This window comes from Hypanus sabinus, chromosome 1 (assembly GCF_030144855.1).
Source record: "Hypanus sabinus isolate sHypSab1 chromosome 1, sHypSab1.hap1, whole genome shotgun sequence".
NCBI classification, from domain to species: Eukaryota; Metazoa; Chordata; class Chondrichthyes; order Myliobatiformes; family Dasyatidae; genus Hypanus; species Hypanus sabinus.
In genome coordinates, this window is record NC_082706.1 from 139275389 (window position 1) to 139299980 (window position 24592).

General features: G+C 39.4%; 1 protein-coding gene across 1 annotated transcript in view; it reads right to left on the minus strand.

Moving 5' to 3' along the window:
• LOC132398161 (desmoglein-2-like) overlaps window positions 1–24592 on the minus strand; it is a 75925-nt gene that overhangs the window by 22286 nt on the left and 29047 nt on the right. Inside the window, exons 6-9 of the mRNA XM_059977224.1 lie at window positions 19094–19238; window positions 17043–17191; window positions 13484–13618; window positions 3992–4177 (exon numbers count right to left, since the gene is read on the minus strand). Of these exons, the coding sequence (XP_059833207.1) occupies window positions 3992–4177; window positions 13484–13618; window positions 17043–17191; window positions 19094–19238 (615 nt within the window). The remainder of the gene's footprint in view (window positions 1–3991; window positions 4178–13483; window positions 13619–17042; window positions 17192–19093; window positions 19239–24592) is intronic.

Here is a 24592-nt window from a genome sequence, read left to right on the forward strand (position 1 = left end):
TGGGCTATTACCAATAAGCAAGGGATCCATGGATCCCAAGTTGGGAATTCCTGCTGGGATTCCAGAAGTTTGATGATAGGATTCTGTATGGTTGGACCAGGAAGGCAATTTGCCAATCATGGTTTTAGAACAAAGGGTGGAACATTTAGGACCAAGATAAGGAAAGGCTTTTATACTGAGAGATCATGAGACCTTAATATACAGTTGCAGAATTAAGCATTCAGTCCCAGTCTGCTCTGTCATTCAATCTTAACTGATGTTTTTTCAATCGCACTTTCTTGTCTGCTTCAAGCTTTCTATTGTAGAGACAGAAATATAGGAAGAGGGGGTGGGGTGGCCCTATTGGTGAGGAATGAGATTCAGTCCTTATCAAGAGGTGACTTGGGAACAGGGGAAGTAGAGTCTGTGTGGATTGAGCTGAGGAACAGTAAGGGTAAAAAGACCCTAATGGGTGTTGTGTACAGGCCCCCAAACAGTAGCGTGGATATTGGGTACAAGTTGATTAGGGAATTAACATTGGCATGTGCTAAAGGTAATGCAGTCGTTATGGGAGATTTCAACATGCAGGTGAACTGGGAGAATCAGGTAGGTGCTGGACCCCAGGATAGGGAGTTTGTGGAGTGTCTGAGGGATGTATTTTTGGAACAGCTTGTGCTTGAGCCAACCAGGAACGAGGCTATTTTGGACTTGGTGATGTGTAATGAACAGGAATTGATAAGTGATCTTGAAGTAAAGGAGCCATTAGGAAGTAGAGATCATAACATGATAAGTTTTTATCTACAATTTGAGAGGGATAAGGGCAGATCAGAGGTGTCAGTGTTGCAATTAAATAAAGGAGACTACGGAGCCATGAGGGAAGAGCTGGCCAAAGTTAAATGGGTGGATGCCCTGGCAGGAAAGACAGTGGATCAGCAGTGGCAGATATTCTTGGGGATAATACAAAAGATGCAAAAGCAGTTCATTCCAATGAGAAGGAAGGATTCAAAGAGGGGGAAGGGGCCACAGTGGTTGACAGAGGAAGTCAGAGATTGTGTAGCATTAGAGAAAAAGAAGTATGACAGGGCTAAGATGAGTGGGAATACAGATGATTGGGAAAGTTTTAAGGTACAGCAGATCTTAACTAAAAAAGCAATACAGAGAGAAAAAATCAGGTATGAGCTCAGTCTAGCCAGGAATATAAAAGGGGATAGCAAAAGCTTTTTTAGCTATGTGAAGAGAAAGAAGATAGTTAAAAACAATGTTGGCCCCTTGAAGAATGAATTGGGAGAAATTGTTATGGGAAACAGGGAAATGGCAACAGAATTTAATGCGTACTTTAGATCTGTCTTCACCAAGGAGGACACAAGCAATCTCCCAGATGTATGGATGGGCCAGGGTCATAAGATATCAGAGGAAATGAGACAGATTGACATTAGGAAAGAAACTGTAATGAGTAGACTGGTAGGACTGAAGGCTAATAAATCCCCGAGTCCAGATGGTCTGCATCCGAGGGTTCTAAAAGAGGTGGCTCAGGAAATTGCGGATGCATTGGTAATCATTTTCCAATGTTCCTTAGATTCAGGATCAGTTCCTGAAGATTGGAGAATGGCTAATGTTATCCCACTTTTCAAGAAGGGAGGGAAGGAGAAAACAGAGAACTATCGCCCTGTTAGCCTGACATCAGTGGTGGGGAAGATGCTTGAGTCCATTATTAAGGACGAAATAGTGGCACATCTTGATGGCAGTAATAGAATTAGGCCGAGCCAGCATGGATTTACCAAGGGCAAATCATGCTTGACTAATCTGTTGGAGTTTTTTGAGGGTGTAACAAGGATGTTAGACGAGGGTAAGCCAGTGGATGTTGTGTACCTAGATTTTCAGAAGGCATTCGATAAGGTGCCACATAGGAGATTGGTGAGTAAAATCAGAGCTCGTGGCATTGGGGGCAGGGTTTCAACATGGATAGAAAACTGGTTGGCAGATAGAAAGCAAAGGGTAGCAGTGAATGGGTGTTTCTCGGACTGGCTGGAGGTGACTAGTGGGGTACCACAGGGCTCTGTATTGGGACGATTTATGTCAACGATTTAGATGAGGGCATTGAAAACTATATCAGTAAGTTTGCTGACGATACTAAACTGGGTGGCAGTGTGACATGTGAAGAGGACGTTAGGAGAATACAGGGAGACTTGGATAGGCTGGGTGAGTGGGCAGATGTCATTCAATGGGAATAAATGTGAAGTTATCCACTTTGGAAGCTGGAACATGAGGGCAGAGTATTGTCTGAATGGTGTCGAGTTAGGTAAGGGAGAAATGCAAAGAGACCTAGGAGTCCTAGTTCATCAGTCAATGAAGGTGAATGAGCAAGTGCAACAGGCAGTGAAGAGGGCAAATGGAATGTTGGCCTTTGTTACAAGGGGAATTGAGTACAAGAGCAAGGATGTCCTTTTGCATTTGTACAGGGCCCTGGTGAGACCACACCTGGAATATTGTGTACAGTTTCGGTCTCCAGGTTTAAGGAAGGACATTCTGGCTGTGGAGGAAGTGCAGCGTAGATTCATGAGGTTGATTCCTGGGATGGCAGGGCTGTCTTACGCAGAGAGATTGGAGAGATTGGGCTTGTACACACTGGAATTGAGGAGATTGAGAGGGGATCTGATTGAAACGTTTAAGATAATTAAAGGATTTGATAGGATTGAGGCAGGAAATATGTTCCAGATGGTGGGAGAGTCCAGTACCAGAGGGCATGGATTGAGAATAAGAGGTCAGTTATTTAAAACAGAATTGAGGAAGAACTTCTTCTCCCAGAGAGTTGTGGATGTGTGGAATGCACTGCCTCGGAAGACGGTGGAGGCCAATTCTCTGGATGCTTTCAAGAAGGAGCTAGATAGATAGGGGAATCAAGGGATATGGGGACAAGGCAGGTACTGGGTATTGATAGTGAATGATCAGCCATGATCTCAGAATGGCGGTGCAGACTCGAGGGGCCGAATGGTCTATTTCTGCACCTATTGTCTATTGTCTATTGTCAAGTTCCTGGGTGTCAAGATCTCTGAGAATCTAACCTGGTCCCAACATATCGATGTAATCATAAAGAAGGCAAGACAGTGGCTATACTTTATTAGGAGTTTGAAGTGATTTGGCATGTCAACAAATACACTCAAAAACTCTATAGTTGTACCGTGGAGAGCATTCTGACAGGCTGCACCACTGTCTGGTACGGAGGGGCTACTGCACAGGACCGAAAGAAATTGCATGTTGTGAGTCTAGTCAGCTCCATCTTGGGTACTAGCCTACAAAGTACCCAGGACATCTTCAGGGAAAAGTGTCTCAGAAAGGCAGCATCCATTATTGAGGACCTCCAGCACCCAGGGCATGCCCTTTTCTCACTGTTACAATCAGGTAGGAGATACAAAAGCCTGAAGGCACACACTCAGCGATTCAGGAACAGCCTCTTCCCCTCTGCCATCTGATTCCTAAATGGGTATTGAAGCTTTGGACATTACCTCACTTTTTAAATATACAGTATTTCTGTTTTTGCACATTTTTTAATAATCTATTGAATATATGTAATTGATTCACTTGTTTAGTAAACAAGAGACCCTTCATCAGGAGTCCTGATGTATGGTGTATTCTACAGTAATATACATCTTTTACTGTGGTATCTAGAACAGTACAGCACAGGAACAAGCCCTACCGCAGACAGCATAGTGCCAAGCTAATTAAGCATCCAAGTAAACAAATATTTCTAATTTAGCTAATGGTGCTTAATGACAATAGAATCGTTCACACATGGTCCTAATCCCTTCCTTCTCCGTACATTCATGTGCCCATGTAACCTGCCTCCACCACCTCCCCTAGCAGGTACCTACCATCTGTATATAAAGAATAATTCTTCCTGCACATCCCCTTGATCTAACCCCACAGCTTAACCACCATCTAGTGTTAGACTTTTCCACTAGGGGAGAAAGATCCACATAAAGTTCAAAATGTATGAGTTGCTTTGCAACCTTACCTTCTGGAGTATCAAAATTCCCTCATTGGTGCGATTATCCACTTCAATCCTGAAGTGTTCATATTCGTTACCTTCAATGATGGTAAAATGTGCCAACCAGTTATCAGTGAACTCCAGATCCTTGTCCTCTACTTTCAAGGGGAGGAGTGTTACACTTTTCAAATTTTCTTCCACAGTTACTTCATACTGAAGCAGAGAATTTAAAAAATTTTTAGTCTAGCAAGATCATTTTACTAGAGAATGTAGGCTATTTACACAAGGGATCATGCTGTGTAGAAAAAGGCTACTTCGTTTCCTACATACTTACACCAGTTTCCTACAAATTAATACACCTCCACAGCATGATCCCAGACAACAGAATACCTGAATTTCAGAAACCTGACTACGTAAGTTTCGCCATGAACTTTTAAAATATATTTCAAGATCGGAAAGTTGGTTACAAAAATGCAAACATCTTTGAGAGCTATGGAATAGCAGTGGTAGCAAATTAATTCTGAAGGTAGCAAATTTTCACATAAAAGCTGTCCACATGTAACTACCCCACAGTAATCAATTAGACACCATCAAAATTGCAGGCCGCTGGTTCACAGCGGGAGCTTTTTATGTGATGTAGTTTGGAAACTGGTTAAGTCATCACTTGCATTGGCATTTGTATGATCATTTATCAAACAATCCTTTGATACTTTAAAGCCATTGAGACTAGCCATTAGATGGAGGACATTTTGAATCTGTACCATTGTAATTGCATGAGGAAAGCCTTAAAATACATGTTCATGTTAATCTACCCTCATTTAAATTGTTTGTAACTGACTTATGGACAAATCAGCTGACTGAGAGCCAACAGGAATGGAAACCCTGTGGAACCTGGGAACTGCCCGATCTTTACTGGCTATGAGAAAGGGACTTGTAATATGCAGAGGAGCCTTAAAATTCTGCTCTTCCACACAGCACCATTGCAACGAGTGAATATTTATGTTGCTGCCTCCCTCCCAGCAGCTTGAACCAGTTTGCTCATCCTCATTAACAGAGCTATGAACTCGAGAGACTGTTGTGCGTGTCAAGCCCAAGAGATCAGCAGTTTCCTTTTCTTTCTTTCTAAATCTTTTTATTATTATTAGTAATATGGACAGAATACAAATAATATATTGATAAAGAAATTACCAACATACAAATTCCATTACATATGAAAAAAAACATACATAATAGTTACAATCAAAATGAGTTTACCAAGACATAAGCCATAAAATATATGTATGAACATGGTAAGTCTAAATATTTCATAATATATGATATAAAAAAAACAGAAAAAAGAAAGAAAAAAAATAAAAAAATATATATAATGCAAAACTAGCTAATCTACTAATCTAATAACTAATATAGAAGAAAAAAGAAACAAAAAAAAGAGAAAGAGAAGAAAAAAAAGGGGGCTGTTTATAATATCTCACAAAAATAAATATTCATCAATGCCGTCACTTCCGGTCCTCTCAACATACATAAGCTAAAAGCTGGGAAATCAAATAAACTTGGCATAGGGTCATATTACATCATATGAAAATGTTGAATAAATGGTCTCCATAACTTTTCAAATTTAATAGAAGTCTCAAAAGCACCACTTCTAATTTTTTTCTAAATTTAAACGTAACATAGTTTGAGAAAACCAATTAAATACAGTGGGAGGATTAATTTCCTTCCAATTCAACAATATAGATCTTCTAGCCATCAGAGTTAGAAATGCAATCATTCGACGGGCAGAAGAAGATAAATGCAGTGAGTCTAACATTGGCAAACCAAAAATTGCGGTAATAGGATGAGGTTGTAAATCAATATTCAAAACTGCAGAAATAATATCAAAAATATCTTTCCAATATTTCTCCAAAAACGAACAAGACCAAAACATATGAGTTAAAGACGCAATTTCAGATTGACATCTATCACAAATAGGACTGATATGAGAGTAAAAATGAGCTAATTTATCCTTGGACATATGGGCCCTATGTACGACCTTAAATTGTATTAATGAATGTTTGGCACATAACGATGATGTATTAACTAATTGAAGAATTCTATCCCAATTCTCACTAGAAATAATAAGGCTAAGCTCTTTTTCCCAATCCTTTTTAGTCTTATAAAGAGGCTCTGAACGTATCTTCATAATTATATTATAAAGTTTTGAAATAAGCCCTTTTTGAAAAGGGTCTAATTCAAATAAGCTCTCCAAGATATCTGAAGGCACAAAATTTGGAAACGTAGGGAGTACAGAACTTAAAAAATGTCTAATCTGTAAATATCTAAAAAAATGAAATCTAGGCAAGTTATATTTGTTGGATAATTGCTCAAAAGACATGAAACAATTGTCCAAAAATAAATCAGAAAATCTTAGTAATCCCTTAGTTTTCCAAGCCGAATAGGATTGATCTATAATAGAAGGGTGGAAAAAACAATTAGATACAATAGGACTATTTAAAACGAATTGAGTCAACCCAAAAAATCTCCGAAATTGAAACCATATACGCAAAGTATGTTTAACTATCGGGTTGTCAATTCGTTTCGGCAATTTAGAAAGAGCAAAAGGGAGAGAAGTCCCTAAAATAGAACCCAGATACAGATACAGATTTAGTTTCTAAACTCACCCAACGAGGGCCGAAAGATCCACCCCCATCTTTCAACCAACATAACAAGTATCTAATATTAACTGCCCAATAGTAAAATCTGAAATTAGGTAATGCTAACCCGCCTTCCTTTTTTGTCTTCTGTAAATATATTTTACCTAACCTGGGATTTTTATTCTGCCACACATATGAAGAAATTTTAGAGTCAACATTAGTAAAAAAAAGATTTTGGGATAAAAATTGGTATCGCTTGAAAAATATATAAAAACTTAGGTAAAATAACCATCTTAATCCTACCTATTAGGGATAAAGATAATGGTGACCACTTAGTAAACAAATCTTTAATCTGATCAATTAAGGGTAAAAAATTAAATCTAAATAAATCTTTATGGTTTTTTTGTGATTTTGATCCCTAAATAAGTAAAAGAATCATTAACTAATTTAAAAGGTAAATTTCCATAAATTGGGACCCGTCTATTCAAAAGAAACAATTCACTTTTATTAAGATTTAACTTATACCCAGAAAACTCACTAAATTGAACCAATAATGATAAAACTGCTGGGATGGATTTCTCTGGGTTAGAAATGAATAGTAATAAATCATCTGCATACAAAGATAACTTTTGAATATCTGTCCCACGATTAATACCCAGAATATCCTGTGATTGTCTGATGGCAATCGCCAAAGGTTCTAAGGCAATGTTAAATAGTAATGGACTAAGAGGACATCCTTGTCTAGTGCCCCGAAACAGGCGAAAAAAGGGAGATCTTTGATTATTGGTAAACACCGAGGCTACTGGAGTATGATAAATCAATTTAATCCATGATATAAATATCGGACTAAAATTAAACTTCTCCAACACATTAAATAAGTAAGGCCATTCAACTCTATCAAATGCTTTCTCCGCATCTAATGAAATCACGCATTCTGAAGTGTCACGTGAGGGAGTATAAACAATATTAAACAATCTCCTAATATTAAAAAAAGAATAGCGATTTTTAATAAAACCGGTTTGATCATCTGAAATAATTTTGGGTAATACCTTCTCCAATCTAGATGCCAGTAACTTGGAAAAAATCTTGGAGTCTACATTCAATAAAGATATTGGTCTATAGGAAGCACAGTTAGTAGGGTCTTTATCTTTCTTCAATATTAGAGAAATGGAAGCTCTATAAAAAGATTGGGGAAATTCCCCAATGTAATGGCTTCCTCAAAAACCTTACATAACCAAGGGGAAAGAGTAGCGGAAAAAAATTTAAAAAATTCAACGGTATAACCATCTGGACCCGGTGCTTTCCCAGAATTCATTGAGGAAATAGCCCCTTTAATTTCTACATCCGTAATAGGAGTATCCAATATTAAAAGATCTTCGGATGATAATCTTGGAAAATTTAATTTCCCAAGAAAATCAGACATGGTATTATGATCTTGAGGAAATTCAGATTGATACAGGGAGGTATAGAAGTCTTGAAATGCCTTATTTATCTCATCATGATTAACTGTCAGATTCCCATTCTGCTGACAAATCTTAGTGATTTGACGTTTAACCAAAGCATTCTTCAATTGACTAGCTAACAGTTTACCAGATTTATCACTGTGTATATAAAAATCAGATCTAGTTTTCATTAATTGATTTTCAATCGAGGATGTAAGTAATAAACTATGTTCCATTTGAAGTTCAACCCTTTGTTTGTAAAGCTCCTTACTAGGAGCAATCGAATATTTCTTATCAATCTCTTTAATTTTATCAACCAATAAAAGAGTTTCCACCTTAGTAGGTTTCCTCAAACCAACAGAATAAGAAATAATCTGTCCACGTATATACGCTTTAAAAGTGTCCCAAAGTGTTCCGCAGGAGATATCATTTGTAGAATTAGTTGAAAAGAAGAAGTCGATCTGCTCCTCCATAAATTTTATAAAGTCAGAGTCTTGCAATAAGGTAGAGTCAAATCACCATTGTCTGGCATTAGAAGCTGTATCCGTAAATTTCATAGAAAGTAATAATGGAGCATGATCAGAGATAGCTATAATATCATAGTTACAACCGATTACCAATGGAATAAAACAAGAGTCTACAAAAAAATAATCAATTCTCGAATAAGAGTGATAAACATGTGAGAAAAAAGAAAACTCTTTGTCTTTAGGATGCCGAAATCTCCAAACATAAAAAACTCCATTGTCAGTCAAAAAAGAGTTAATACAAGTGGCCGACTTATTCGGTAAAGTCTGAATAGATAAAGATTTATCCATCAGAGGATTTAAACAGCAATTAAAATCACCACCCATTATTAACTTATATTCATTTAGATTGGGTAAAGAGGTAAATAAGGACTTAAAAAAGTCAGGACAATCCACATTTGGAGCATAAACATTAACCAAAGCAACCTTTTTATTACAAAGTAAACCCATAATTAACAAAAATCTACCATTCGGATCTGAAAAAGTATCATGTTGAACAAATGGAATAAAGGAGTCAATAAAAATTGAAACTCCTTTTACTTTAACATTCGAATTTGCGTGATACTGTTGACCCCGCCAAAATCTAAAAAAACGAAATTTGTCCTCCTTCCTCACATGAGTTTCTTGTACAAAAATGATATGAGCATTAAGTCTTTGGAATACTTTGAAAATCTTCTTTCGTTTAATTGGATGATTTAAACCATTAGTATTCCAAGACACAAAATTAATGGTCTGAGCCATAATTCTAAAATCAACCCTTTGGTATAGAAACTTATAAACTCATGCACCCGGAAGAGGAACAAAAGTAAAGAGAAGACCCGGAAGTGACGACACCACAGACATATTTGAAGTTCAAAAACAGCCCGAATAAAAAAACTAACACAAACTGATGCAAAAAAAATAGAATTAGAAAACAGACCATCCCCCCACCCCCCAAGAAAAATAGAAAAAGCCAAAATATGACTTAAAAAAGGAAAAAGTAAGACTAATTCTACCCCCATGTCAGCTGAAGAACACTCCATATATAAAGGATATATATGAAAGAATCACCCCAACTTTAAAAATTAAAATCGCTATAATAAAAACCATATTTCTAAGTATAGTTAGTTGTAAAAAAATAAGAATATAGTCACTAAAAAAAATTATAAATCGGGCTCTAGCCCAGACAAAACAAAAAAATATTTAAGCTATGATAAGCGATGCATTGTAGGAAGAAGACGAAAGCAAGAAAAAAATAACGCCATCTTAAGCAAAACCAAAAATCTTTTTCAAAAAACCACCATCTTAATCAAAGAAAAATTCACCTTCAAAGAATTAAAAATATACCTTCGAAGGAACAAAGTTAATGGACAAGAATGTAGTATACTGGTTAAAGTGTATAAGGCAGAACAATTAATATGACGAAAACACGCTTTAACTTAAGTATAAAGTATAGGATGAACCTACACCAATAACCAGATTTTAATTCTGGTTTAAGAGATCGAGAACCATCTTACACGATCAGAATCGTTCATTTATTAGTGTCTGTAGCAGTAGGGAAGTTCTCCTCCAGATATTTTCTCGCTTCTAAAGTTGAAAGGAAAACCTGTCGTGGAGCATTCGACGGAGATATTCGAAGCTTCGCAGGGTATAGGAGCGCAGGTTTCAGATTTTTCTCATAACATTCAGCCATCAACGGTTTAAAAAGAAGCCTTCTTTTTAAAAGGTCAGGGCTAAAGTCTTCGACCAGACGGAAGCAGAATTCTTTGAATTTAATCATTCCTGCTCGATGAGCTGCCCGTATAAGTTGTTCTTTGTCATGTACATAATGGAACCGGACAATTACCACCAAAGGTTTGTCTGTAGCACTCGGTGATCGACGCCGAATTCTATGTGGCCGATCCAATAAAGGAGGGTTATTCGGGAAAATCGTCGGAAACGCTCCTTTTAAAAGTTGTGCAAAATATTTTGAAGGGTCATCTTTTTCTATGCCGTCTGGAAGACCAAGTATACGTAAGTTCTGTCTTCTGGACCGATTCTCAAAATCGTCACTCTTGACTTTAAGGGCTTCCATCAGCTTAATGGTCGAAATTAAATCCTGTTGCAGTTTTTCAATAGTCAAATCTCGCTTCCGAGCATCTTCTTGCAGAGACGCAATAAGAGCTTGTTGCTGTTTAATTACTGAATCCGTCTTAACCATGTACTCTTGAAAAGCCTTTATATCTTCTTTAAAAAATTGTTGTAGTTCATCAAATTTTTTATCCAAAACCTCCATAAACAATTCATAAGTTAATTGAGTTTGTTGTGGCAGAGCCTGCTTCTTTCTGTTACCGTTCTGATTGCGTCCGGGATCCCGTCCCTTAGACCTGAGAGACATTTCTGTTTGCATATCTTCAAAAGTTCACAACAAACTCTTGGCAGTAAGTTCAAAAAGAAATTAACAAAGAAACTTTCGGTATAGGTAAAAATAAACTGAATAAGGGTGATGAAAGGTTAAAAAAAAGTAAAGGTTATGGAGCGAATCCAAAACAGTACTCACTCCATGAGCATCTCCAGCTGACTTGCAGTTTCCAAGACCTGTCTACCATCAACATCACTCCATGGTCAAAGTCACATACATCACATTTCTTCCCCATTCTGATACTTGTCTGAACTAAAACTAGAATGTCTTAACCAGGTCTGTATGCTTTTATGCATTGAGCTGTTGCCATGTGATTGACTGATTAGATATTTGCATTAATGAAGTGTACAGGTGTTCCTAATAAAGTGGTGCATATTCTGCATTCTGTTTTTACTTTCTGTATTTCCTCAATGTATTTACATATGCATAGAATGATATGGCATGCAAACAAAAAGCTTTTCATTGTGTCTCAGACCACGTGACTATAATAACGTATTATCTCCATCATGGGGAATGGTCTCTGGCCTTCATCCTTGGTCTGACGTTTTCTGTCTGACTAATGTTTAACATAGAGGAAGATCACTGAGCCTTGTACCTATGTATTGGAGCTGGAATTGGTTTATTATTGTCACATGTACTGAGATACAGCAAAAAGCTTGTCTTGCATACTGTTCATACAGATCAAATCATTACACAGTGCACTGATGTAGAACAAATTAGAGGTATACAAAATCAGACACAAAGTAGACATTTACAGACTTTTCCCAGGAAAGGGGAGTCTAAAACTAGAGGGTATAGATTTAAGGTGGGAGGAGGCAAATAATCAAAGGGGAGTTGTGAGGCAAGTTCTTCACATCGTTGGTGGTGGGTATATGGAAAGAGCTGCCTGGGGAAGTGATAGAGGTGGGTACAATTACAATGGTTAAGAGACATTGGATGGGTACAAGATGTTATTATACTAGAGAATTATGTAGAGTTTTGGTCACCCAGTTGTAGGAAAAATGCTACTAAAACGAAAATAGCGCAATAAAGAATTACAAGGATGTTGACAGCGCTAGAGGGACTAACTTGTAGGGAGAGGCTGGACAGGATACAACTTAATTCCTTGGACTGTAGGAGAGAGCAATCTTGCAGTGGGGTATAAAATCATGAGGGTCATAAATTGGGTGAATGTAGACAATCCTTTCTTCCCCCCCCCCCAGTGTTAGGTAATCAGAGACTAGGGGGTTTGTTTTTAAGGTGAGAGTGGAAAGATTTAATAGGAACCTGAAGGGCACTGTCTTTCAAACAGAGGGCAGTGTTTATGTGGAATAAGCTACCAGAGGATGTAGTTGAGCCAGGTATAACAACCTTTTGAAGGCATTTAACCAGGTGTAAGGATAGGAAAGCTTGAGAGGTGTATGGGCCAAATGCACGTAAATGCACGTAATTCAGGTAGGTAACTTGGTCGGTATGGATGAGTTGGACTGAAGGGTCTGCATGCCCTCAATTTGAACAAATTTCTCCCCACCCCCACCTTTCTCTTTTCCTCACCCAGACCTTTAACTTCTCACTTGCCTAATACTTTCCCTTGGGTTCTCCTTCCCTTTCTCCCATTGTCCATTCTCCTCTCCTATCGGATTCTATCTTCTCCAGCCCTGACTTTTCCCATCCACTTGACTTCACCTATCACCTTGCTTCTTTCCCCTCCCCCATCTTTTTATTCAGGCATTTTCCCTCTTCTTTCTCAGTCCGGAAGAAGGGTCTTGGCCCAAAATGTCAGATGTTTAGTCTTTTCCATAGATGCTGCTTGACCTGCTGAGTTCCTCCAACATTTTGTGTGTGTTGTTCTAACATCATATTTTGCCTGTAGTTCTAAAGTTAAATGATAACTCTGTAAGTATTCTGTGTTACAATAACTGCCTCAATAAAGTGGCCAACACAATCAAAAATCATCATCCAGACCGGACATTTTCTCCTCTCCAGTCTCATTGGGCAGAAGATACAAAAGCCTGGAAGCAGGGAGCAGCAGGCACAAGGACAACTTCTACTCTGTTGTTATAAGACAATTGAATTGTCCCCTTGACAGACTCTTGACCTCAATCTACCTCGTCATGAATTTGCACCTTACTGTTTACCTGCCCTGCTCTTTCTTGTTAGCTGCACTCTGTTGTTCTCCCTTGTACCGCAGTGCACTAACGTGATGAAATGATCTGTATCGATAGCATGCAAAACAAAGTTTTTTCACTGTATCTTGGTACCCAAGACAATAATAAACCAATTTAATTCAATGGAAATAAGGGGAGGTTGTGTAAAACACACAAGGGTGAATGGAATAGAAGCAAATGGTGTAAGGGCGGGAGGGGGATAGGAGCAGTACAGAAACATTGGTACTGATCTAACGGGTTAAAACCTCTTGTCCTTCTACAACTGGCCCTTTGTAACGTCAGCTTATGGGAATAAATTTTAAACAGCAAAATGTACTGCCAATGGCAGTGATTGCTCTATACCTTTTTTCTATTACTTGGTTAAATAAAACAATATTGTCTGGGACAGAAGCTTACCTTAGTTTTCTCCATTGTGGGAATATTGTCATTAACATCCAAAATTTTGATGCGTACTGTGGCAGTTGTACTTAATCCATTAATATTTCCTCCTAAGTCCCGTGCTTCAATACGTAAGGAATACAAATCTTGCGTCTTCATAAGCAGAAACAGTATCAATATCATTAGTACACACAAGTCTGGAAGATATAAAATCTGCTCTGCCATTCAGTCATGGCTCATTTGTTTTTCTCAATCCCATTCTGTCACTTCCTCCCCATGACCCTTCACTCACTTATCAATTGAGAACGTATCAATCTCTGCCTTAAATACACCCAGTGACTTGACATTCACAGCTCACCGTGGCAACAAATTCCACAAGTTTACCAACTTCAGGCAGAAGAAATTCCTCCTCATCTCAGTTCTAAAGAAATGTCCTTAATGTTCTAAGAGATGTTCTAAAGAAACAAAGGAGGAGGTGGTGGACTTTAGGAAGACTAAGCCTGCATCGCTTAGTGCATACTGCACTATTGATGGTGAGGACGTGGATGTGGTTAAGACATACAAGTACCTGGGGGTGCACCTGGATAACAGAATTGAGTGGAACACCAACACAGAGATTGTGTACCAGAAGGGCTGGAGTCGCCTCTACTTCCTGAGGAGACTGAGGCCCTTTGGATTACGCAGGCTTCTCCTTCATTCGTTCTGCCAGTCTGTTGTCACCAGTACAGCCTTCTATCTGGTGGTGTGCTCGGGCAATGGCATCAACATGGATGATGCCAACAGGCTCACATTAGAAAGGCTGGGTTTGTTCCAGGAGTCAAATGGGACACACTGAAGGCTGTGGTAAAACAAAGGACCCTATGGAAAATCCTGACAATTCTGGACAATGTTTCCCACAATCTGCTTGCTACCTTGGCTGAACAGAGGAGCACTTTAGTAATAGACTAAGACAAGTAAGCTGCTCCAAAGAATGCTATATGAGGTCATTCTTACCATTGGCCATTAGGCTCTATAATGAGTCAACCTATAGCCAATGTAGTGATGACCCCCTCCTGTTAGACTGTTTGAGGTAACTTACTTTTTATTCTTTCTTGCTTCTCTTCTAACATTTGTATATTTGTGCACTTGTATTGCTTCTGTCACACTGTAATTTCCTTTGGGATCGATAAAGTATCTGTCTCTTATTTTGAGCCTGTGCCCTTGGATTCTTGACTCTCCTGTTAATGGAAACATCCTCTCCATGCCCAGTCTCAATTATATTCAACACTATTATTAGCACACTTCCAAAAATATTATCAATTTCTTTCTGCATTTAAATTTTATCTTAAAAATCATCCAGTTAAAACTAACAACAACTTCAAATGAATAATCCAATAATTATTATATTGGTAAAAGAGTCACGGGCATAATCGGCAAGTTTAGCATTTATTGTTTATCAATCATTTATCCATCTACTTATTTGGAGGTAGCATGTTAACAAGTACTTCCAGCCTATTGACTCCATGCAGTTCAATTACACTCATGTGAAGAATTAACCTACCAAATTGTACGTCTTTGGAACGTGGAAGGAAATTGGAGTGCCCAAAGGAAACTCACATAGTCACGGAGAGAACGCACAAACTCCGCACGGGTGGTGGCGGAATTGACTTGGGGGTTGCTGGTGCTGTTATGGTGTTACCCTAACTGCTACGCTACAGTGCGGCCCCATGTTGTGCTTCAGTAAGAGATTACTCCCGAGCTCTGTAACACTGCACACTATTCTGCAAATTTAAGTACTTTCTTCACATGTAGCCTGCAAGTGTTAAGAATCTAGAGATTCTCTCAATTTTTAATTCAACTTGCCACATCCCAAGAGGTTTGTTTCTAATTAATCTGCAAAGTATAAAGCACATCACTGTGCAATGTATTGAATTTCCTCAGTGTTCCCCTGTTCCACTTTCTACAGAGTATCTACAGATACTGATGTACTGAAATTATGGCATTCAGGGTACATCCATTCTTTCTTTCTGCCTCTGGAGATCCAAAATCATTCATATTTTAATCCATAATCAGAAAAATGGTGGAACTGGCTCCCATCAAAATTTGTTGCAGTTCAGGTGGAGTTAGATGAGTATAGAGGGTGAAGGGGACATAGAGGACCGTGGTTGTATAGGAATACAGAGCTGAGGTTACACATTTCATCAATTGTTCGTATCAAGTGGTGAGGCAGATTAAAGGGGCTGAGTGGCCTACTCCTGCTTCTGTTTGTCAGATGGAGAGATGTTGAGTGTAGGCTCATGTCAGTTTCACTGGAGACACAAATATTGCAACCTGGAGCCATACACAGTGGTTGCTGGAGGAACTCAGTGGGTCGAGCTCCATCTATGGGGAGGGCTGGGTCAAGGAGAAGGAAAATTGTTGATGCTTGCCTTTGTGGAGTTTGCATGATTTCCCCGTGACTGGATGTATTTCTCACTGGTGCTCCAGTTTCTTCCACATCCCAAAGACATGCAGGCTGGTGGGTTACTTTGGTTGCTGAGTGTGTGCTAGAAGCTGCAGGCGAGTTGAATGGGGATGTGGATTAATGCAGGATGTAAAGTAGGATCAGAAGTCCCTAATCTATCACCAACCCAGCAATGTGTTTCAGGCCCTTACCACATTCTGTGTAAAAACCCCTTCCCTGATGTCTCCCCTAAATATTCCACCACTCACTTTAAAAGAACGTCCTCTAGTATTAGCCATTGCCCCCTGAAAAAGCACCGCTGGCTGTCCACTCTATCTATGCCTCTTATGATCTTACACAACTCTATCAAGCCACCTCTTATCCTTCTTCATTCCAAAGAGAAAGCCCTAGCTTGCTCAAACTTATCCTTGGAATACACACTCTTTAATCCAGGCAACATCCTGCTCAATCTCTCTGCACCCCCTCTGAAGCTTTTACGTCCTTTATTTACTGAGGTGACCGGAACTGAACACAATACTCCAAGTGTGGTCCAGTCAGAGTTTTATAAAGTTGCAACATTACCTCATGAACTCAATCCCTGACTAATGAAGACTAACACACCTACACCTTCTTAACCACTTGCACAGCAACTTTGGTGGAGCAATGAATGCAAAGCCCAAGGTCTTTCTGTTACTCTACACTGTTGAGAATTCTGCTGTTAACTCTGTACTGCCTCAAGTTTGACCTTCCAAAATGTATCACATCACACTTTTCTGGAATGAACTCCATCTGCCATTTCACAGCTCAGCATTGTCCAAGTTGCCTGTTGTAATCTACAACAGCTTCTGCACTATCTGCACACCACCGACCTTCGTGTCATCTGCAGACTTACTAACCCACCCTGACACCTGCTCATCCAAGTCATTTATAAAAGCCACCAAGAAGCAGAGCTCCAGGACAGATCGCTCTGGCTCAGTACTGGTCACAATACACTCCACCTACTGCCAGCCTCTGCCTCCTATGGGCAGGCGTTGTTTGACCCCCTGAGTTTATGCTCTGCTTGAGGTGGGAGCTGATGGTTAGAGTGGTCTCAGTGAGCTGGAATACACCCCATCTCTACACGGCAACACATGCATGAGTAGTACTTTTACTAACCTCCCGGTCCAGGTGAGGGTCTGTTACTCGAATCTCCCCTTCCGAACTGATAGCAAACATTTTCTTAATGTTGTTAGTAACTCTATAAGAAACAATGGCATTTTCACCAATGTCTTTATCTGTTGCTCTTATCATAAGTGCAGTGGTACCTGGGGGAGGGGTGGGAAGCAAAGAAGCATGTTTATATGAACAAACTAAAATCTTACCCCTCATTACATTCTTTATTTGGAGTATTGCATTCAAACCTGGCCACAGCACATTGGGAAGGATCTGGAGGCTTTGGACAGGATGCAGGAAGAAGGTTTGATGCTTGTTGCCTGGATTCAAGCATACAATCTATGTTTGTACAAGGAGAGGTTTGACAACACTGCATTCTTTCCTTTGGAGCTGAAGGGAGACTTGATAAAAGTTCATAAAATTCTAACCGGCAGGGAGAAGGTTACCACTACTAGAAGGCATGCATTAAAGGTGAGAGGGCACAAGTTCAAAGGAGATGTGCAGGACAAATGTCATTTTACATGAAGAGTGGTGGGTTCCTGGAATGAGCTGTCAGGGGTGGTAGTGGAGGCATCTACAATAGAGCTGTATGGGTGGCACGTGAATGTACAGGGAAAGGAAGGATACAGTCCATGTGCAGGCAGGAGGGATTAAATTATTTAGGCATCAATGGCGTAATTAGTTTGGCACAATATTGGGCTGGTTTTGGCTTATTATGTCACGTACAGTGAAAAGCTCATCACGCATAATGTTTATACAGATTAAATAATTACAGTGCATTAAAGTAGGACAAGGTAAAACAATAACAATGAAAATTGAAGTGTAAATCTGATGAAAAAGTGCAATGGAGGTAATTGACAAAGTGGAAGATCACAAGGGGATAGATTGTACGGCCACGAGTCCACGTTAGCCTACAAGACATCTGTTCAAAAGTCTGATAAGTGGGATTTGAGCTGTCAGTGAGCCTGTTGGTATGTTCTTTCAGGCTTTTGTATCTTCTGCTTGATGGGAGAGGGGAGAAGAGGGAATGTCCAGACAGAGTGGGGTCTTTGATTATGCTGGCTGTTTTACTAACGCAGTGAGAAACATAGACAGTCCACGGAGGAGAGGCTGTTTCTGTGTCGTGCTGAGCTGTGTCCACACTCTACATCTTCTTATGGTTATGTGCGGAGCAGCTGCCATTATGCATAAAGACAGAATGCTTTCTATGGTGCATCGACAAAAATCAACAATATAGGCTGAAAGGCCTGTTCCTGTGCTGTACTGTTCTACTTTCTCAGGCCTCATTTTATAATTGTGCATCAGTTTTCCCAATGGGATTTCAGGGCGTGTATAAATGTCAGCAAGGTCATATTGAAGATGGCATGGTGAGGCACCAGTTAACATTGCTGTCACCAGCTCGAGAGGCTCTAGTTCAATTCTGACCCAAGTACTGCTCCCCCTGTGGCTGAGGAGGGTGATGGTTTCCTCCCATGTCCCAAATGTTTATTGGCGTGGTTAAGTTGGCAAAGGAATCACAGGATTGTGGTTGCATAATTAGCAGAGAATTAGAGGGCCACCGGGAAAAGTAGTAGATGCCAAATGGCACCAATGGGGTTGCTCTGCTGGGAACTAGCATGGTGTTAATGGCCCAACTGGCACCCTTGGGTGCTGTAATAAATAATTCAGCAGACCAAGGGAGCATTGTATAAGCATCATGCACAAGTAAAACACGAACTAAACAAACAAGAACGAACATAAATAGAAGGGAAAATGTCAGTTTTAGTACTAAGCGATCAAAGAAGTCATATTTATACTGAGGTAGCGATTAGGGTTGCAGATGATAAAATGGATGAGAAAGACATCAGAGAAATTGAGAACCTTTTAGTTCAGTTGTGACCAAGGCAGACACACAGCTGTCCACAAAGATCACCTGCAAAAAAACAACAGCTGCCTGGGAAGAGACACAGTACTCAAAGCTGATGGAAACACATACTGTATGAGGCCTGCAATCTTTGATCACTGGCTGAAAGGCAAATAGCGTTCAAAATGAGATGTTTAAACAAATTACTCACCAGGTGAACTGAGTTCTTCAACACTCCCCTCAAATACTGTCTGGTTGAATTCTGGAGCGTTGTCATTGATATCAAGTACATTAATAAAGAGGTCAATTGGAGTTTCCCTTTTTGTTCCATATTGATCATAGGCAAGACCGATAATCTGAGAATGCAGAAATCCAGTAAACATTTCCAGTACTGTTGCAATGTTTTCAACAATTAGAAGTATAATTCAGAGGCTCCCTGGATTATGGAAGATCCAACTCATGGAAAACTGACTTTACAAAATTCACCCATGATTTTCTGAAGAAGGTTAACAAATAACATTAAAATGTTTCATATTATTGAATATTGGCATTGATTTATTCTTGCCACATGTACCAAAATACAGTGTACCATCTATACAGATTCCATACACAAGTACATAGAGTTAGTAAAAGAAAACAGAATGCAGAACGTACTGTTACAGTAACAGAGAGAGTGCAGTGCAGGTAGACAGACAAAGTACAAGGGGGCGTGATGAGAAATCTTGAAAGATTATGAATAATTCATCCTGTGGTGCAGGAGAGGTCCGTTCAAGGGTAACATGCCGTATTTAAGTTTGCTGTCATTGGCCAAATCAAGGATTGTCATGAATCAGCATATAGGAGGGAGATTGAAAATCTGGCCGAGTGGCGCCACAACAACAACCTCTCAGTCCATGTCAGCAAGACCAAGGAGCTGATTATTGACTTCAGGGAGAGGAAACCAGAGATCCATGATCAGAGGTAGAGAGGGTCATCAATCCTCAGTGTTATCATTTCAGAGGACCTGTCCAGGGTGCAGCATGTTAAGTGCCATTATAAAGAAAGCACAGCAACACCTCTACTTCCTTACAATCTTGCAAAGATTCAGAATGACATCTAAAACTTCTATAGATGTGTGGTAGGAATTAATCACATCATGGCCTAGTACAGAAATGACTGCCCACTGTGAACAACAGACTGCAATCTTTATTCTTGGTGAACTCATTTAGTTCTCCATTCTGCTTTTTCATTTACTTATCTTTCACAGTGATTTTGACAAAAATGTTTTGGTGAAGAGTTGTGCTTTCTGTAAAGATGTATTTTTGTTATTCAAAATCTTTTAATGCAGGGCACACTTTTTAAGTTCCATTAGATTCATTGTGACTTCCATGCTCTTGTAATACACATCTCAGCTTACAAAAGAGAGAATCCCATGCACTTAACAACTCTCTCAACTGGCCACTTTCACTGCATAATGCACATTTAAACCAATCCCCCCATTGGAAATCTCCCTACCAATTTACATTGCTTCTCTGGAGGAGACTAGTTCTCCACTCTATGTTTGAAAGCCAAAGACACAAACTTGGGATACTTGTGGTCGGATGTCGGGGCAGCAAGGATGAGGGCTGGTGGCCCCATCTTTGGTCAGCGAGTTCCAGGATCAGAGTTCCACGTGGGCAGAAGGCACGAGGGCTGGTGACCCCTTAGATATGTGAATCAGTGAAACAAGAATTTGAGGCCTACTGTTTGGTGTCCCACCATCAGCAAGTCTAAAGTTTAAGGTTTACTATTTGGGGACCCTCATCAGTGAGTCTACAGTTCAAGGCCTAGTATTTGTAGTCCTCACTAATTGTCATTGGTGAGTCACAGGTCAATACCAAAGATTGAAGCTCAAAGGTCGACTGGAAATCTGAAAGTCTGTCAAAGCCTTGATCTGAGTCTCTGCAAGTCCACGGGGGGTGAAGTTGAAGTCCAATACATGTTGAGTACCCTTTAATCAAAATGCTGAGGGTTGGAAGAGTTTTGGATTTTGGAAAATGTAATGAGATAGCTTGAGATTGCCATCATTTCTATCTTTGAATTTACATGCTACCGGTAAACAGTCTTTGTCTTATACTTGTTCATCACCAATATGTACTTAACAGTAAAAATTATTGCACACCGTTAATATAATGAAAATGTAATGCGTGCAGGGTAACAAAAGCAGTTTAGCAGCGTCGGGAGAAAACCCGAATCAGTTGTTAAACAGCGACAGAAGCGTTTCAGTCTCCACCTACGATGCCGTGTTATAGTTAAAAGATTACAGTACATTGTATTTGTATTTTACTTTTTTAAGATTTTATGCAAGGTATAAAAACAATCAGCATTGTAGACTTTTCTGCTATTAGACCTTCATCAGCGATGCTTTAAAAATTCAATGCTGTAATGTTAGGTAAAAAAAAAACAATCAGCGTCGTAGACTTAACAGACAAAATGCTGGAGGAACTCAGCAAGCCAGTCAGCATCTATGGAGAAGAGTAATTAGTTGTCGTTTCGGGCCAAGACCCTTCATCAGGACATTTACTCTTTTCCATTGACGCTGCCTGGCCTGCTTGAGTTCCTCCAGCATTTTGTGCGTGTTACTTTGTTTTCCAGCATCTGCTTAACTTTCTCTTGTTTTAGCATCATAGATTTTTTCTGGTGTTATATTTTCGTGATCAGCTGATACATTAAAATTTTAATGCTGTGCCTTTTCTGAAATTTCTGCAACCAACCTGCTGAATATTCACAATTTATTTCAGTTTTCAGACTGTTGTGATAGACCTTTGCTTGTTTGATGATCAGCATACCGTTAAGCAGCATGTGTTCACTCCAACGCTGATGATACCTGATCGAGATAGTCATTTTTTACTCTATGCAGTGTTTTTCTATTTTTCATCAGCTTCTGTTCATTACACCTGTGAGGTCACTTCTCAGAACTGAGTGTGGTGCACATCCCCAGGAACTTTCTCTGCACCTTGTGGAATTTTCCATTTGTGACGTTATGTCAGCACTCTTTTTAAAAAAAAATCAGATTTCAGAGGTTTTGGGATTCTGGAATTGTGGCTAAGTGGTACTCAACGTGTATCTGCAAATCCACTATTCTACTGGTGGTTGAAGACCATCTGTCCTGAGATTGGAGGACTATGTACGCGTACGTGTTAGTAGGTAGGAGTGAGGAATGGGGCTTGTTTTGTTACTTTTGTATCCTGTGTTATCCTGCTGAGCATTGTGGGTATACGTAGGCGCTGGAATGCGCGGCAATACCCGCGGTCTGCCATAGTTCACCTTTGGGTTGTGTTGGTTGTTAATGCAAACAACACATTTCACTGTATACTTTGATGTACATGTAATAAACAAATGAATCTGAATCTCATTCTTCAACCAATCCCACATTTTCCAATCTCAGTATTCAATCCCTTGTTATTAGGGCCACTCTGGAACTGTTGTCCCCATCTGATCGCCAAGATACTTTGGTGATTTTATCCATGCTTGTGGAAAACAACTATTCTGACTATTTCTTCAAAATTTTCTTCCAGTTTCTAATTACTCATTCAATGGAAATGTAATGGAAAGACTGGCGCTTATGGAACACAGTGATTTCCCAGGGCTTTAAGAGAGGCTATATAAGGGTCAACTTCACTGCTAATGATTCATAAATATTGAGGTTTGCCTTGAAGAATCAGATGGTTTTACGACAACCCAGTGCTTTCAGAGTTATTGCTAAAGAGATTATTTCTGTAATCCCAGATTTGTACTTACTTAAATTAATTTACAATTCCCAGCTGCTTTGATGGGAATTCAAGATCTGTCCTTAGACCTTTGGTTCTTAATTAGAACACAAGAACAGTACAGCACACATTGCTATGTCAAATGAATTAAGCCAGCAAGTAACTAACTAACTAATTACCTCTGCCTACACAATGTCCACATGCCTCCATTTGTTGGACATCCATGTGACTATCTAGCAGCCTCTTAAATGCGTCTATCACATTTGTCTTCATGATCAATCCTGGCATCACATTCCGGTCACCCATCACCCCCTATGTAAAACTGCCTCACATGTCTCCTTTCAGCTTTCCCTTTGTCACCTTAAATGCATGCCCTCTAAAATAAATGATGCCCACAAAGCAGGAGAAGGCTATAAGAAGATAGCAAAGCGTTTTCAGGTAGCCGTTTCCTCAGTTCCTAATGTAATTAAGAAATGGCAGTTAACAGGAATGGTGGAGATCAAGTTGAAGTCTGGAAGACCAAGAAAACTTTGTGAGGGAACTGCTCGTTGGATTGCTAGAAAGGCAAATCAAAACCCCTGTTTGACTTCAAAAGACCTTCAGGAAGATTTAGCAGACTCTGGAGTGGTGGTGCACTGTTCTACTGTGCAGCGACACCTGCACAAATATGACCTTCATGGAAGAGTCATCAGAAGAAAACCTTTCCTGCATCCTCACCACAAAATTAAGCTTCAGAAGTTTGCAAGGGAACATTTAAACAAGCCTGATGCATTTTGGAAGCAAGTCCTGTGGACTGATGAAGTTAAAATAGAACTTTTTAGCTACAATGAAATGAACAAAGGTATGTTTGAAGAAAAAAGGGTGCAGAAATCCATGAAAAGAACACCTCTCCAATTGTTATGCACGGGGGTGGATCGATCATGCTTTGGGCTTGAGTTGCAGCCAGTGGCACGGGGAACATTTCACTGGTAGAGGGAAGAATGAATTCAATTAAATACCAGCAAATTCTGGAAGCTAATATCACACCGTCTGTAAAAAAGTTGAAGATGAAAACAGGATGGCTTCTACAACAGGATAATGATCCTAAACACACTTCAAAATCCACAATGGGCTATCTCAAGAGACACAAGCTGAATGTTTTGCCTTGCCCTCACAGTCCCCTGACCTAAACATCATCAAAAATCTGTGGATAGACCTCAAAAAAGTAGTGCATGCACAACGGCCCTAGAATCTCACAGAACTAGAAACCTTTTGCAAGGAAGAATGGGCGAAAATCCCCCAAACAAGAATTGAAAGATTCTTAGGTGGCTACAGAAAGCGTTTACAAGCTGTGATACTTGCCAAAGGGGGGGGGTTACTAAGTACTGGCCATGCAGGGTGCCCAAACCTTTGCTTTGGACCCTTTTCCTTTTTTGTTAATTTGAAATTGTAAAAGATAGAAATAAAAAAAAGTAATCTTGCTTAAAATATTAAAGAAATGTGTCATCTTTAACTTTATGCCTTTTGGAAATCATCTTTTACTCACTTAGCTATTCACAGTAACAGAAATTTTGACCAGGGGTGCCCTAACTTTTGCATGCCACTGTATAGGTGGCAATCTTCTACACAATCCACAACACCAGCAAACTTTGTATTGTCTGAAAATTTGGATGAAAGCATGGAGGAGGTTGCCCATCCAAATTTCCATCCAAGTCATGTAGAAACATGACCATAGTACCTGAGAAATAAACGTACAGACATGATACCGTCATGCACTATTGATAAAACTGCAGCAATAATCACATTACTCTGATCTATCTGTATTAGTCACTGTTGATATGAAACTATTATACAGAATAAAGATATTTGATTTATAAATCAAGGTTCTACAAAAAACTCAGAAGAAACAGCAAACGAGTTGCATTGATGAACGGAATGTTTAAAATAGATTAGTTAACTAAAATGAGACTCAAAATCAAGGATTGCATGAGGTTACCCAGTGA